The sequence below is a fragment of the Schistocerca gregaria genome, chromosome 10 (genome assembly GCF_023897955.1).
Source record: "Schistocerca gregaria isolate iqSchGreg1 chromosome 10, iqSchGreg1.2, whole genome shotgun sequence".
Classification (NCBI taxonomy): domain Eukaryota; kingdom Metazoa; phylum Arthropoda; class Insecta; order Orthoptera; family Acrididae; genus Schistocerca; species Schistocerca gregaria.
Window position 1 is genome coordinate 195,211,253 of NC_064929.1, and position 11,219 is coordinate 195,222,471.

The 11,219-nt window shown below is 42.9% G+C and overlaps 1 protein-coding gene across 1 annotated transcript in view; it reads right to left on the reverse strand.

The window, feature by feature from the left end:
* Positions 1–7,763, reverse strand: part of LOC126293237 (glycoprotein-N-acetylgalactosamine 3-beta-galactosyltransferase 1-like) — a 49,072-nt gene extending 41,309 nt beyond the window's left edge. The window contains exon 1 of the mRNA XM_049986357.1: positions 7,757–7,763. Coding sequence (XP_049842314.1) covers positions 7,757–7,763 — 7 coding nt within the window. The remainder of the gene's footprint in view (positions 1–7,756) is intronic.
* Positions 7,764–11,219: the final 3,456 nt, after the last annotated feature.

Genomic DNA, 11,219 nt, shown 5'->3' on the forward strand with positions numbered 1-11,219 from the left:
ACAAACGTATCACGTAACATTCCGCCAGTGTGGACGGTATTTGCTTCGTGATATACATTACCCATGTTAAAATGGATCGTTTACCAACTGTGGAAAAGGTCGATAAAGTGTTGATGTACGCCTATTGTGATCAAAATGCCCAACGGGCGTGTGCTATGTATGCTGCTCGGTAACCTGGACGACATCATCCAAGTGTCCGGACCATTCGCCGGATAGTTACGTTATTTAAGGGAACAGGAAGTGTTTTGCCACCTGTGAAACGTCAACCACGACCTGCAACAAATGATGATGCCCAAGTAGGTGTTTTAGCTGCTGTCGCGGCTAATTCGCACATCAGTAGCAGACAAATTGCGCGAGATTCGCGAATCTCAAAAACGTCGGTGTTGAGAATGCTACATCAACATCGATTGCACCCATGTCATATTTATATGCACCAGGAATTGCATGGCGACGGCTTTGAACGTCGTGTACAGTTCTGCCACTGGCCACAAGAGAAATTACGGGACGATGACAGATTTTTTGCACGCGTTCTATTTAGTGACAAAGCGTCATTCACCAACAGCGGTAACGTAAACCGGCATAATATGCACTACTGGGCAACGGAAAATCCACCATGGCTGCGTCAAGTGGAACATCAGCGACCTTGGCGGGTTAATGTATGGTGCAGCATTATGGGAGGAAGGATAATTGGCCCCCATTTTATCGATGGCAATCTAAATGGTGCAATGTATGCTGATTTCCTACTTAACGTTCTACCGATGTTACTACAAGATGTTTCACTACATGACAGAACGGCGATGTACTTCCAACACGATGGATGTCCAGCACATAGCTCGCGAGTGGTTGAAGCGCTATTGAATAGCATATTTCATGACAGGTCGATTGGTCGTCGAAGCACCATACCATGGCCCGCACGTTCACCGGATCTGACGTCCCCGGATTCCTTTGTGTGGGGAAAGTTGAAGGATATTTGTCATCGTGATCCACCGACAACGCCTGACAACATGCGTCAGCGCATTGTCAATGCACGTGCGGACATTACGAAAGGCGAACTATTCGCTGTGGAGAGGAATGTCGTTACACGTATTGCCAAATGATGCTTTCTCAGAAATGATAAGTTCACAAAGGTACATGTATCACATTGGAACAACCGAAGTAAAATGTTCAAAAGTACCTACGTTCTGTATTTCAATTTTAAAAAACCTACCTGTTACCAACTGTTGGTCTAAAATTGTGAGCCATATGTTTGTGACTATTACAGCGCCATCAGTCACAAATCGAAAAAAAAGTAGTCCAACTAAAACATTTATATTTCTTTACGTACCACACGCATATGTAATAAAAAATGGGGGTTCCTATTTAAAAAACCGCAGTTGATATCCGTTCGACCTACGGCAGCGCCATCTAGCGGGCCAACCATAGCGCCATCTGGTTGCCCCCTTCAAGCTAGACGAGTTTCGTTCTTTGCAGTTTTTTCACTTGACGCTTTTTTCGTGAGATATTTGGCCCGGTCACTATCAATGGACCACCCTGTATAGTTTTTAAAAATGAAAAAGGAAAGCAAATATCAATTTGCAGGTGGGGTGTTGTTGTTGTGGGTTTTATAAATCTACGCGGCAAGCAGCGATTTTCCAATCTGTCTTGAGGTTCACGCTGTGCAAACAGAGCTGTGTTGTACACTGGAGAGAAAGTCGTCACAAAATCATTTCATTTTTCCCAGTACCGAACGCTGAAAGTGAGGTAATCATATACCATTACTAATAAAAAAATATCGGAATATCTGCCCATTGGTGTAGAAAACTTAAGGACGAAATTAACATTTGCATAATGTGTCACTGCCAAGGAATGTAACACGGCGAAGACATAAAAAAGACTGCTACAGTATACACAGCAGGTAATCCTCATAAGGTGAGAGGGGGGAAACACACTATGGACGTAGAAACGCCATGGAACATGATCATTTTGGAATATGCGTATTTGAACCATCATCTATACGATTTTTTGTTTACACTCTACCGGTTTCGACTATTACAATAACCTTCAAGGAGAAAAACATTGTACATAACTGTATCACCCACAATTTTCATACATGTAGGACATATCTAATTATCGTAACAGTCTGTCTTAACACAGTCCATATAAACATGTGCCTTGGTATAACAACAGTAGTGCACATTTAGTGACAACTCTATACTTAATTATTAAGGCTTCTCGGGGCTGTAGAGCGCTTAGTAGATGTAGTTTTGATAGGCAATCCATGTCTGTAAATGTGCCGTTGGGTATAAAATAAGTTTAAAGATCAGTTCACTTTCAAATCTCCCACTTCAGAGTTCGCACACACGTTGAGAAGAGGTTGCCCTGTTGTAATTATGACGTATCACCTCTGTACAACTACTAAAATGGCTGTGAGAAATCAGTACATCCGAAACGAGGAGGGTTGTCTGTGGTACTCCACAACAGGCTGCACACTGGACTCTGGAGAGGATGTCCTCCGTCATTTGGGATGTCCTTCGTCATGCAGGAGAGAACCCGAGGACAAGTACTCGAAACATTGCCCTTGCCATGTGCTCATACAGCAGACACGTCAAACCTCAGTGTGTCTGCTGTGTGCGTACCGTGAAGTGGGAGACTGAAAGTGATCTGATCTTCAAATACCCAAACAGTACGTTTCCAGAATGGGTTCCTTATCAAAACTTCATCTACTAAGTCCCCCTGCATCTCCTATAATCCTGTAGTAGTAATTTTGAATGATGCAGTAAGAACCTGAAATTAGTTCACCTTGAAGTGGCAACGACAATGCCGAGTTAATCAGAATTTAGAGAGTAAACCTGAAGCTGATGTTACATCACAACATGAAACCAGCAACATACAGTGTAAAGTGTATTATAGCCCGTTTCACTTCATGCACAAAAGAGAAGACCCTTTGATTTTGGACCCAGTGAATTATAATTTGGGAACAGTCAGTCCAGGTTTTGGCTCCCAATATTATGTCCAATAAATTGTAACATGTATACAATTGCTTTGCTTTCAGTTCCATGATATGGTGTCCAATAAATCATAACATGTGAACAGTTGGCCCAGTTTTGGCCTCCCGTATTGGATTCTATATACTGCAGCTCATGTGCATTTCATCTGCTGTCTGTTTCCCAGTATGAGGTCCAATAAATTGTAACATGAGAAAAGACCGCCCTTGGGTGTGATAAACTTTATTGTGTGTACAGCTAGTCCTCTGGCACTCTCCTGACATTGGCCCAATAAATCGTAAAGTGAAAACATTTGGCTCGATTTGGACTCCCATATTGGGTACAATAAATCGTGTGTATTGTTAGAACACTGACACTTTCCCAGTACAGGGTCTAAGAAACTGTTACATGTCAACATTCAACCCAGTAATGGACTCTCAATATTATCTGCAATAAATTGTAACCTGTGTTAGATAGTAGACTGGGAGCCCCTCAATACTGGGTCCAATAATTCGTAACAAACCAGCAGTCAGCACAACATTGTACTCCAAGAGTGAGATACGATAAATTATAAGACGTGTATTATTGGGTCACTCTTACCTCCTTGATACGGGTCCAATAAATCGTAATGTGTGAACAGCCAATACAATGTTGGACTCTCAATATTTTGTCCAACTATAATTTATAAGATGTGAACAGTCACTCCTATGAAACTTCCTGGCAGCTTAAAACTGTGTGCCGTACCGAGTCTCGAACTCGGAACCTTTACCTATCGCGGGCAAGTGCTCTACCAACTGAGCTACCCAAGCACGACTCACGCTCCGTCTTCACAGCTTTACTTCCTCCAGTACCTCGTCTTCTACCTTCCAAACTTCACAGAAGCTTTCCTGCGAACCTTGCAGAACTAGCACTCCTGAAAGAAAGGATATTGCGGAGACATGGCTTAGCCACAGCATGAGGGATGTTTCCAGACTGAGATTTTCACTGGCGGAAGTAAAGCTGTGAGGACAGGGCGTGAGTCGTGTTTGGGTAGCTCAGTTGGTAGAGCACTTGCCCGCGAAAGGGAAAGGTCCCGAGTTCAAGTCTCGGTCGGGCACACGGTTTTAATCTGCTAGGAAGTTTCATATCAGGGCACAATCCGCTGCAGAGTGAAAATCTGATTCTGGAAACATCCTCCAGGCTGTGGCTAAGCCACGTCTCCACAATATCCTTCCTTTCAGGAGTGCTAGTTCTGCACGGTTCGCAGGAGAGCTTCTGTAAAGTTTGGAAGGTAGGAGGCGAGGTACTGGCAGAAGTAAAGCTGTGAGGACCGGGCGTGAGTCGTGCTTCGGTAGCTCAGTTGGTAGAGCACTTGCCCGCGAAAGGCAAGGTCCCGAGTTCGAGTCTCGGTCCGGCACACAGTTTTAATCTGCCGCGAAGTTTCATATCAGCGCACACTCCGCTGCAGAATGAAAATCTCATTCTAGTCACTCCAATGTTGGACTCCCAATATTTCATCTAATGAATTGTAACATTTGTGTAGTTGACATGTTATCAATCAACCCCTCCCACCCCCTACTAATCCCCCTTCCAAAAAAATGGTTCAAATGGCTCTAAGCACTATGGCACTTAACATCTGAGGTCATCAGCCCCTAGACTTAGAACTACTTAAACCTAACTAACCTAAGGACATCACACACATCCATGCCCAAGGCAGGATTCGAACCTGCGACCGTATCGGCAGTGTGGTTCCAGGATGAAGCGCCTAGAGCCGCTCGGCCACAGCGGCCGGCAACCCCCTTCCCCACAGAATCAGATTCAATAAATCGTAGATGTGAACAGCAGACCCGCTGTAGGATTTCCAACATAGTCTGATAAATTTTAGAGTGTGAACAATTGGGTCACTGTTGGCCCATCATATGAAGTGCAACATGTGATGCTATCTTTAAGGGCCCCAAGGTAACTGAGCCCAGATATTGACATAAGTGGGGTGTGGGATGGACTCACCTCGATGCCCGGAGATTGCCAGCTGCAGCCGCCGCCCTGGCCAAGACACACCCAGCAGCCACCCCAGCAGGAGGCCCGATACCAACACCGTGGAGGCACCCAGCAGCAAGTGACACCCACATCTGTTCACTCATGGAAATGGTGTCCACTTTCATGAGCTGGCATGTCACACTCTTCCAGAGGTTCTATTTCCTGCAATTAGTACAGTCTACGAGAGAGCAAAATTTTTGCAGAGGTGTCATGTGAATTTACAATCCTCACGACACTACACTACTGGCCATTAAAATTGCTACACCAAGAAGAATTGCATATGATAAACAGGTATTCATTGGAGAGATATATTATACTACAACTGACATGTGACTACATTTTCAAGAAATTTGAGTGCATAGATCTCGCGAAATCAGTACCCAGAACAACCACTTCTGGCCGTAATAACGACCTTGATTCGCCTGGGCATTGAGTCAAACAGAGCTTGGATGGCGTGAACAGGTACAGCTGTCCATGCAGCTTCAACACGATACCACAGTTCATCAGGAGTAGTGAATGGCGAATTGTGACGAGCCAGTTGCTCGGCCACCATTGACCAGACGTTTTCAATTGGTGAGAGATCTGGAGAATGTGCTGGCCAGGGCAGCAGTCGAACATTTTCTGTATCCACAAAGGCCCGTACAGCTCCTGCAACATGCGGTCGTGCATTATCCGCTGAAATGTAGGGTTTCGCAGGGATCGAATGAAGGGTAGAACCACGGGTCGTAACAAATCTGCAATGTAAAGTCCAATGTTCATAGTGCCGTCAATGCGAACAAGAGGTGACCGAGACGTGTAACCAATGGCACTCCATAACATCACGCCAGGTGATACGCCAGTATGACGAAGACAAACACACGCTTCCAATGTGCGTTCACCGCGATGTCGCCACACACTGATGACGTTTTGCCATTCGTGCTCCCACGTTCGTCATTGAGCACACCATCGCACGCGCTCCTGTCTTTGATGCAGCGTCAAGAGTAACCACAGCCATGGTCGAGCTGATAGTCCATGCTGCTGCAAATGTTGTAGAACTGTTCGTGCAGATGGTTGTTGTCTTGCAAACGTCCCCATCTGTTGACTCAGGGATCGAGACGTGGCTGCACGATCCGTTACAGCCATGCGGATAAGATGCCTGTCATCTCGACTGCCAGTGATACGAGGCCGTTGGGATCCAGCACGGCGTTCCGTATTACCCTCCTGAACCCACCGATTCCTTATTCTGCTAACAGTCATTGGATCTCGACCAACGCGAGCAGCAATGTCGCGATACGATAAACGGCAATCGCGATAGGCTACAATAAGACCTTTATCAGTCGGAAACATGATGGTATGCATTTCTCCTCCTTACACGAGGCATCACAACAGCGTTGCACCAAGCAACGTTGGTCAACGTCTGTTTGTGTATGAGAAATCGGCTGGAAACTTTCGTCATGTCAGCAGGTTGTAGGTGTCGCCACTGGCGTCAGTCCTGTGTGAATGCTCTGAAAAGCTAATCGCTTGCATATCACAGCATCTTCTTCCTGTCATTAGATTAAGAAAGGCTGTTTGTGCGGTTACGCTAAGTAGCTGCTGTCTACTATTAGCGTAATGGAAGATAGAACATATTAGTTCTGCAAGATGGTCTGGAATCAGCACTAAATTGGTTTTCATCGAATACACTGCTTTGCAATCCTGATAAAAACCAACAGATTATACTAGTATTGTCAAAAGAGGTAGAGGTGCAAGCAGTTAAAATTCTAGGAATTCATGTAGACTCTAAGTTAACATAGGAAACACTCATCACCATACCTGCACAAAATTGTCTCGAGTTACGCATTTAATGTGGAAACTGAGAAGCCTGGTGATAAAAGAATATTTAAGACTTATTTATTTTGGACTCTTTCAGTCACATATAGAGTATGGATTACTGATATGGGGACACTCTCTTCACATCACTTAAGTTCTAAAAATTCAGAAGAAAGTGATATGGGCAATGAGCAATTACGTTAGATCAGAAAACTGACAGCCACTGTTCATTCAGCTGAAAATATTAACAGTTATTAATCTTTATATATACGTCTCAGCACTGTATGCAAAAAAAAAATATAGCAGATTTTGAAATGAGGGAAAACATACACCTCCATAATACCAGAGGCAAAACAAAATTAGACATGGCTAGGCACAGGCTGACAAGAACAGGGAATTCCCATCTAATCAATAGTCTCAAATATTTAATAAACTTCCATTTTCTTCTCGGTCGGCTCACATAAGTAGCTTCAGGAGCAAGCTACTAAACTGGTTACTAATCAATCCTTTTTACAGTATAATTGAATTTATGAATATAAAATCAATTGACATCAATTTTTAAGGATTTCATTATGTGATGTCACTGAATGTATTTATCTTATGTTATGGTGTATGTTATCATCTATGGGCACTATTTGCAATGCTCATTTAGCTTAAAAGTACTATTTAAGGAAAGTGTTAAATGATATCCACGTAAATTACCTATTCCACCTCTGGTGGTCAATGGCGAATAACGATTCTGAATGACTACATGACTACATTGACTGAAGAGAATATCAGTTATTTACGTGATGGAGAAGAGAAGGAATCCTTATTTGCAATGCTAATAACAGAAAGTTTTTCTTCAAGAAGCGATTAAATAATTTGTATAAGTAGCGATTCTTGTTTATAACTTCTTCAACAGCATTAGCGTATCGTGTAAATGACCTGAGAGAAATGCAACTTAACAGTTAACTACAACGCAGCTGGTATTCTACTTTAATACTTACCTTTCATCTCAGGTTGCCAGCATAATTAGAGGATTCGAAACAGTTGTGAGCCAGCCACTACCATTGATCACGTGCTGTATGTACTGTCTGAGACAGACGACACCATTACAGCTATGCATATGAATTGTCGTCGAATATCTCAGTAGATAGAAAAGCAAAGAATAAATACTTGTTCGGACTAATCACAGTTTAACATAACATTCACGACACTCCGACTAGCTTTTATTGCCCATAGCGATTACAGAGTGCCAAACGGCCAGCAAGTCACACTTCTGAGTACGATATCGGATGAATGCGAATACTAACAATAGGTAGGGAGTGTACTGCCATAAAAGTCGACAATAACTAAAGTTGTCACCTCATTTGTCATGCTTTAGTTTCCTAAGGACCTTGGGAGGTATGAAACTGTAGATTACAGGACAGTTTATTTACGATTCTGTTGTAACGTTCGGATACTCACTGAAGAAAGTCATTTTCCTTTTTAACAAAAAATTGCCAATAGACATCAGAAGACCTGACCTTTTGCAGAAAGACGTCATATATCTACCCATCAACACGAAGTTTTGTTCGTTACACATCCAGCCCAATTCACTGAATGTGGTAGGTATGAAACCTGTATGGAATGTAATACTTATGTTATTTAATGTACCTTACGTGTTACAACGCCATCATAATAAAACGTCAAAAAGCAATAAAACTGTTTCTAAAGAGGAAAGGAAGCAATTCTATAACTGTTTCTACATCTGAGCCACAAATGACAAGAATCTTTGACATATTCGCCTTTTAAGCAAAAGCAACACACTTACAAAAGTATTCGTGTATCAGAAATTCGAGTGAAGTGCAAGAATGGGCGAATCTTTAGCCCGAAAAAAAATCTTTTACATGTCAAGCGAACTACCTATATACGCTTTTCAGGCATGGAATGTGTATTTCTATTTTCTCGCTGTCAGCGAAGTGAGCTGCAGTTATGCACATATTCGAAAGCATTTCTTCATGAATAAGTTGTACATTAGGTCACTGAATCAGTGAACTTCGGCTATTTTAAAATTTATTTCACGATAATTCATGACCATCGGTCATTTAATAACGCACGGAACGCAAAAATATAACAATTATTTCGTTAGTTAAGTGGAAAAATAAATAAAACTTTCATTATCCTTACGACGAATGTCACTCTCTTCTTTCTTACTGTGGGATAAATATTTTCAGAAAAGATGCAGTAACAAAGATATAAAGAGTTTTTAAATCTCCACCAGTACTAATGACAGTTGTGCAGTACCCAACATATTTTCGTTTATGTATGTTGTAATGCCTTCCTGATATATACAAGAAATTGCTCAATAGCAGATTTGCTCATTCTCTCTTATGTGTTACTTGCGGAACAGTTATTATCAAGTTCGAAACATCGGGTAAGAGTCGGGTACAAATTAACTCCGCGTCCTTGCAAACACGATTTTCTATGGCTTGGAATGTATCACCACGTCTAACAATTCCATCGATATATACACACATCAAAAAAAGTTTCGCATCACCTCAGTTTCGAAACCTGTACAGAAAATTGGAATAGAGAACAACATAAACATCACTGCCGCACTTTTTATTGCTCATGAAAACCACACATCGCATGTTGTACCACCATACAGCGAGACCTCCAGAGGTGGCGGTCCAGACTGCTGTACACACCGGTACCTCTAACACCCAGTAGCACGTCCTCTTGCATTGATGCATCTCTGTATTCGTCGTGGCATACTATCTACAAGTTCATCAAGGCACTGTTGGTCCAGATTGTCCCACTCCTCAACGGCGATTCAACGTATGTCCTTCAGAGAGGTTGATGGGTAACGTCGTCCATAAACAGCCCTTTTCAGTCTATTCCAGTCATGTTCGATAGGGTTCATGTCTGGAGAACATGCTGGTGGCCACTATAGTCGAGCGATCTCTATATCCTGAAGAAAGTCATTCACAATATGTGCAAGATGGGGGCGCTAATTTTCGTCCATGAAGACAAATGCCTTGCCAATATGCAACCGAAATGGTTTCACTGTCGGTCGGAGGATGGTATTCACATATCATACAGCCATTATGGCGCCTTCCATGATCACCAACGGCGTACATCGGCCCCGCATAATGCCACCCCAAAACATCAGGGAACCTCCACCTTGCTGCACTCGCTGGACAGTGTGTCTAAGGCGTTCAGCCTGACCGGGTTGCCTCCAAACACGTCTCCAATGATTGTCTGGTTGATGGCATAAGCGAGACTCGGTGAAGAGAACGTGATGCTAATCCTGAGCGGTCCATTCGGCATGTTGTTGGGCCCATCTGTACCGCGCTGTATACTGTCGTGGTTGCAAAGTTGGACCTCGCCATGGACGTTGGGAGTGAAGTTGTGCATCATGCAGCCTATTTGAGTCGTAACACGACGTCCTGTGGCTGCACGAAAAGCATTATGGTGGCTTTGCTGTCAGGGTTCCTCTGAGCCATAATCCGTAGGTAGTGGTCATCCACTGCAGTAGTAGCCCTTGAGCGGCCTGAGAGAGGCATGTCATCGACAGTTCCTGTCTCTCTGTATCTCCTCCATGTTCGAACAACATCGCATGGTTCACTCCGAGACACTTGGACATTTCCCTTGTTGAGAGCTCTTCCTGGCACAAAGTAACAATGCAGAAGCGATCGAACCACGGTATTGACCGTCTAGGCATGGTTGAACTACAGACAACAGGAGCCGTGTACTTCCTTCTTGGTGGAAAATGACTGGAACTGATCAGCTGTCGGATCCCTTCCGTCTAGTAGGCGCTGCTCATGCATGGTTGTTTACATCTTTGGGTGGGTGTAGTGACATCTCTGAACAGTCACAGGGACTGTGTCTGTGATACAGTATCCATAGTTAACATCTATCTTCAGGAGTTCTGGGAATCGGGGTGATGCGAAGCTTTTTTGACATGTATTTGCCAGAATCCAATGTGTGCATAGGAGGTGATTATATTCAGAGCGAGCTAATATTAGGGAATTCGCACGCAAAGAGCGATTGCATACTAACAGAACAAAAAAATGTATCTAACTAAATTTAGATAAAGTTACTAGCTGAATCGGATTTTTCGATGGAGATGTTATTGTTGAGTGTGTAACAGAAAGGAAACGGTGAAGTACTTATACCACAATCTAACTGCTGCAAAAGCTATTAACTATATGACAGTTGGTATGGCGCTATCGCCACTAACGGCGAGAAGTCAGTCGCAAGATTAATGTTTGTTTTTTAACCATTTTCTTTCTTAATTAACGATATAGTTATTATATTTTTGAGTTTGGAGCATTCGTAAATTACCGAAGATTCGGGACCATAAACTACAACTTATTCATGAGGAAATACTTTTGAATTTTGAATATGTGGTTGATTACAGCTTAAACCGCTGAAACCAAGGAAATATAAATGCATGATAAGTATACATTCTGTTCGTAGATTGTT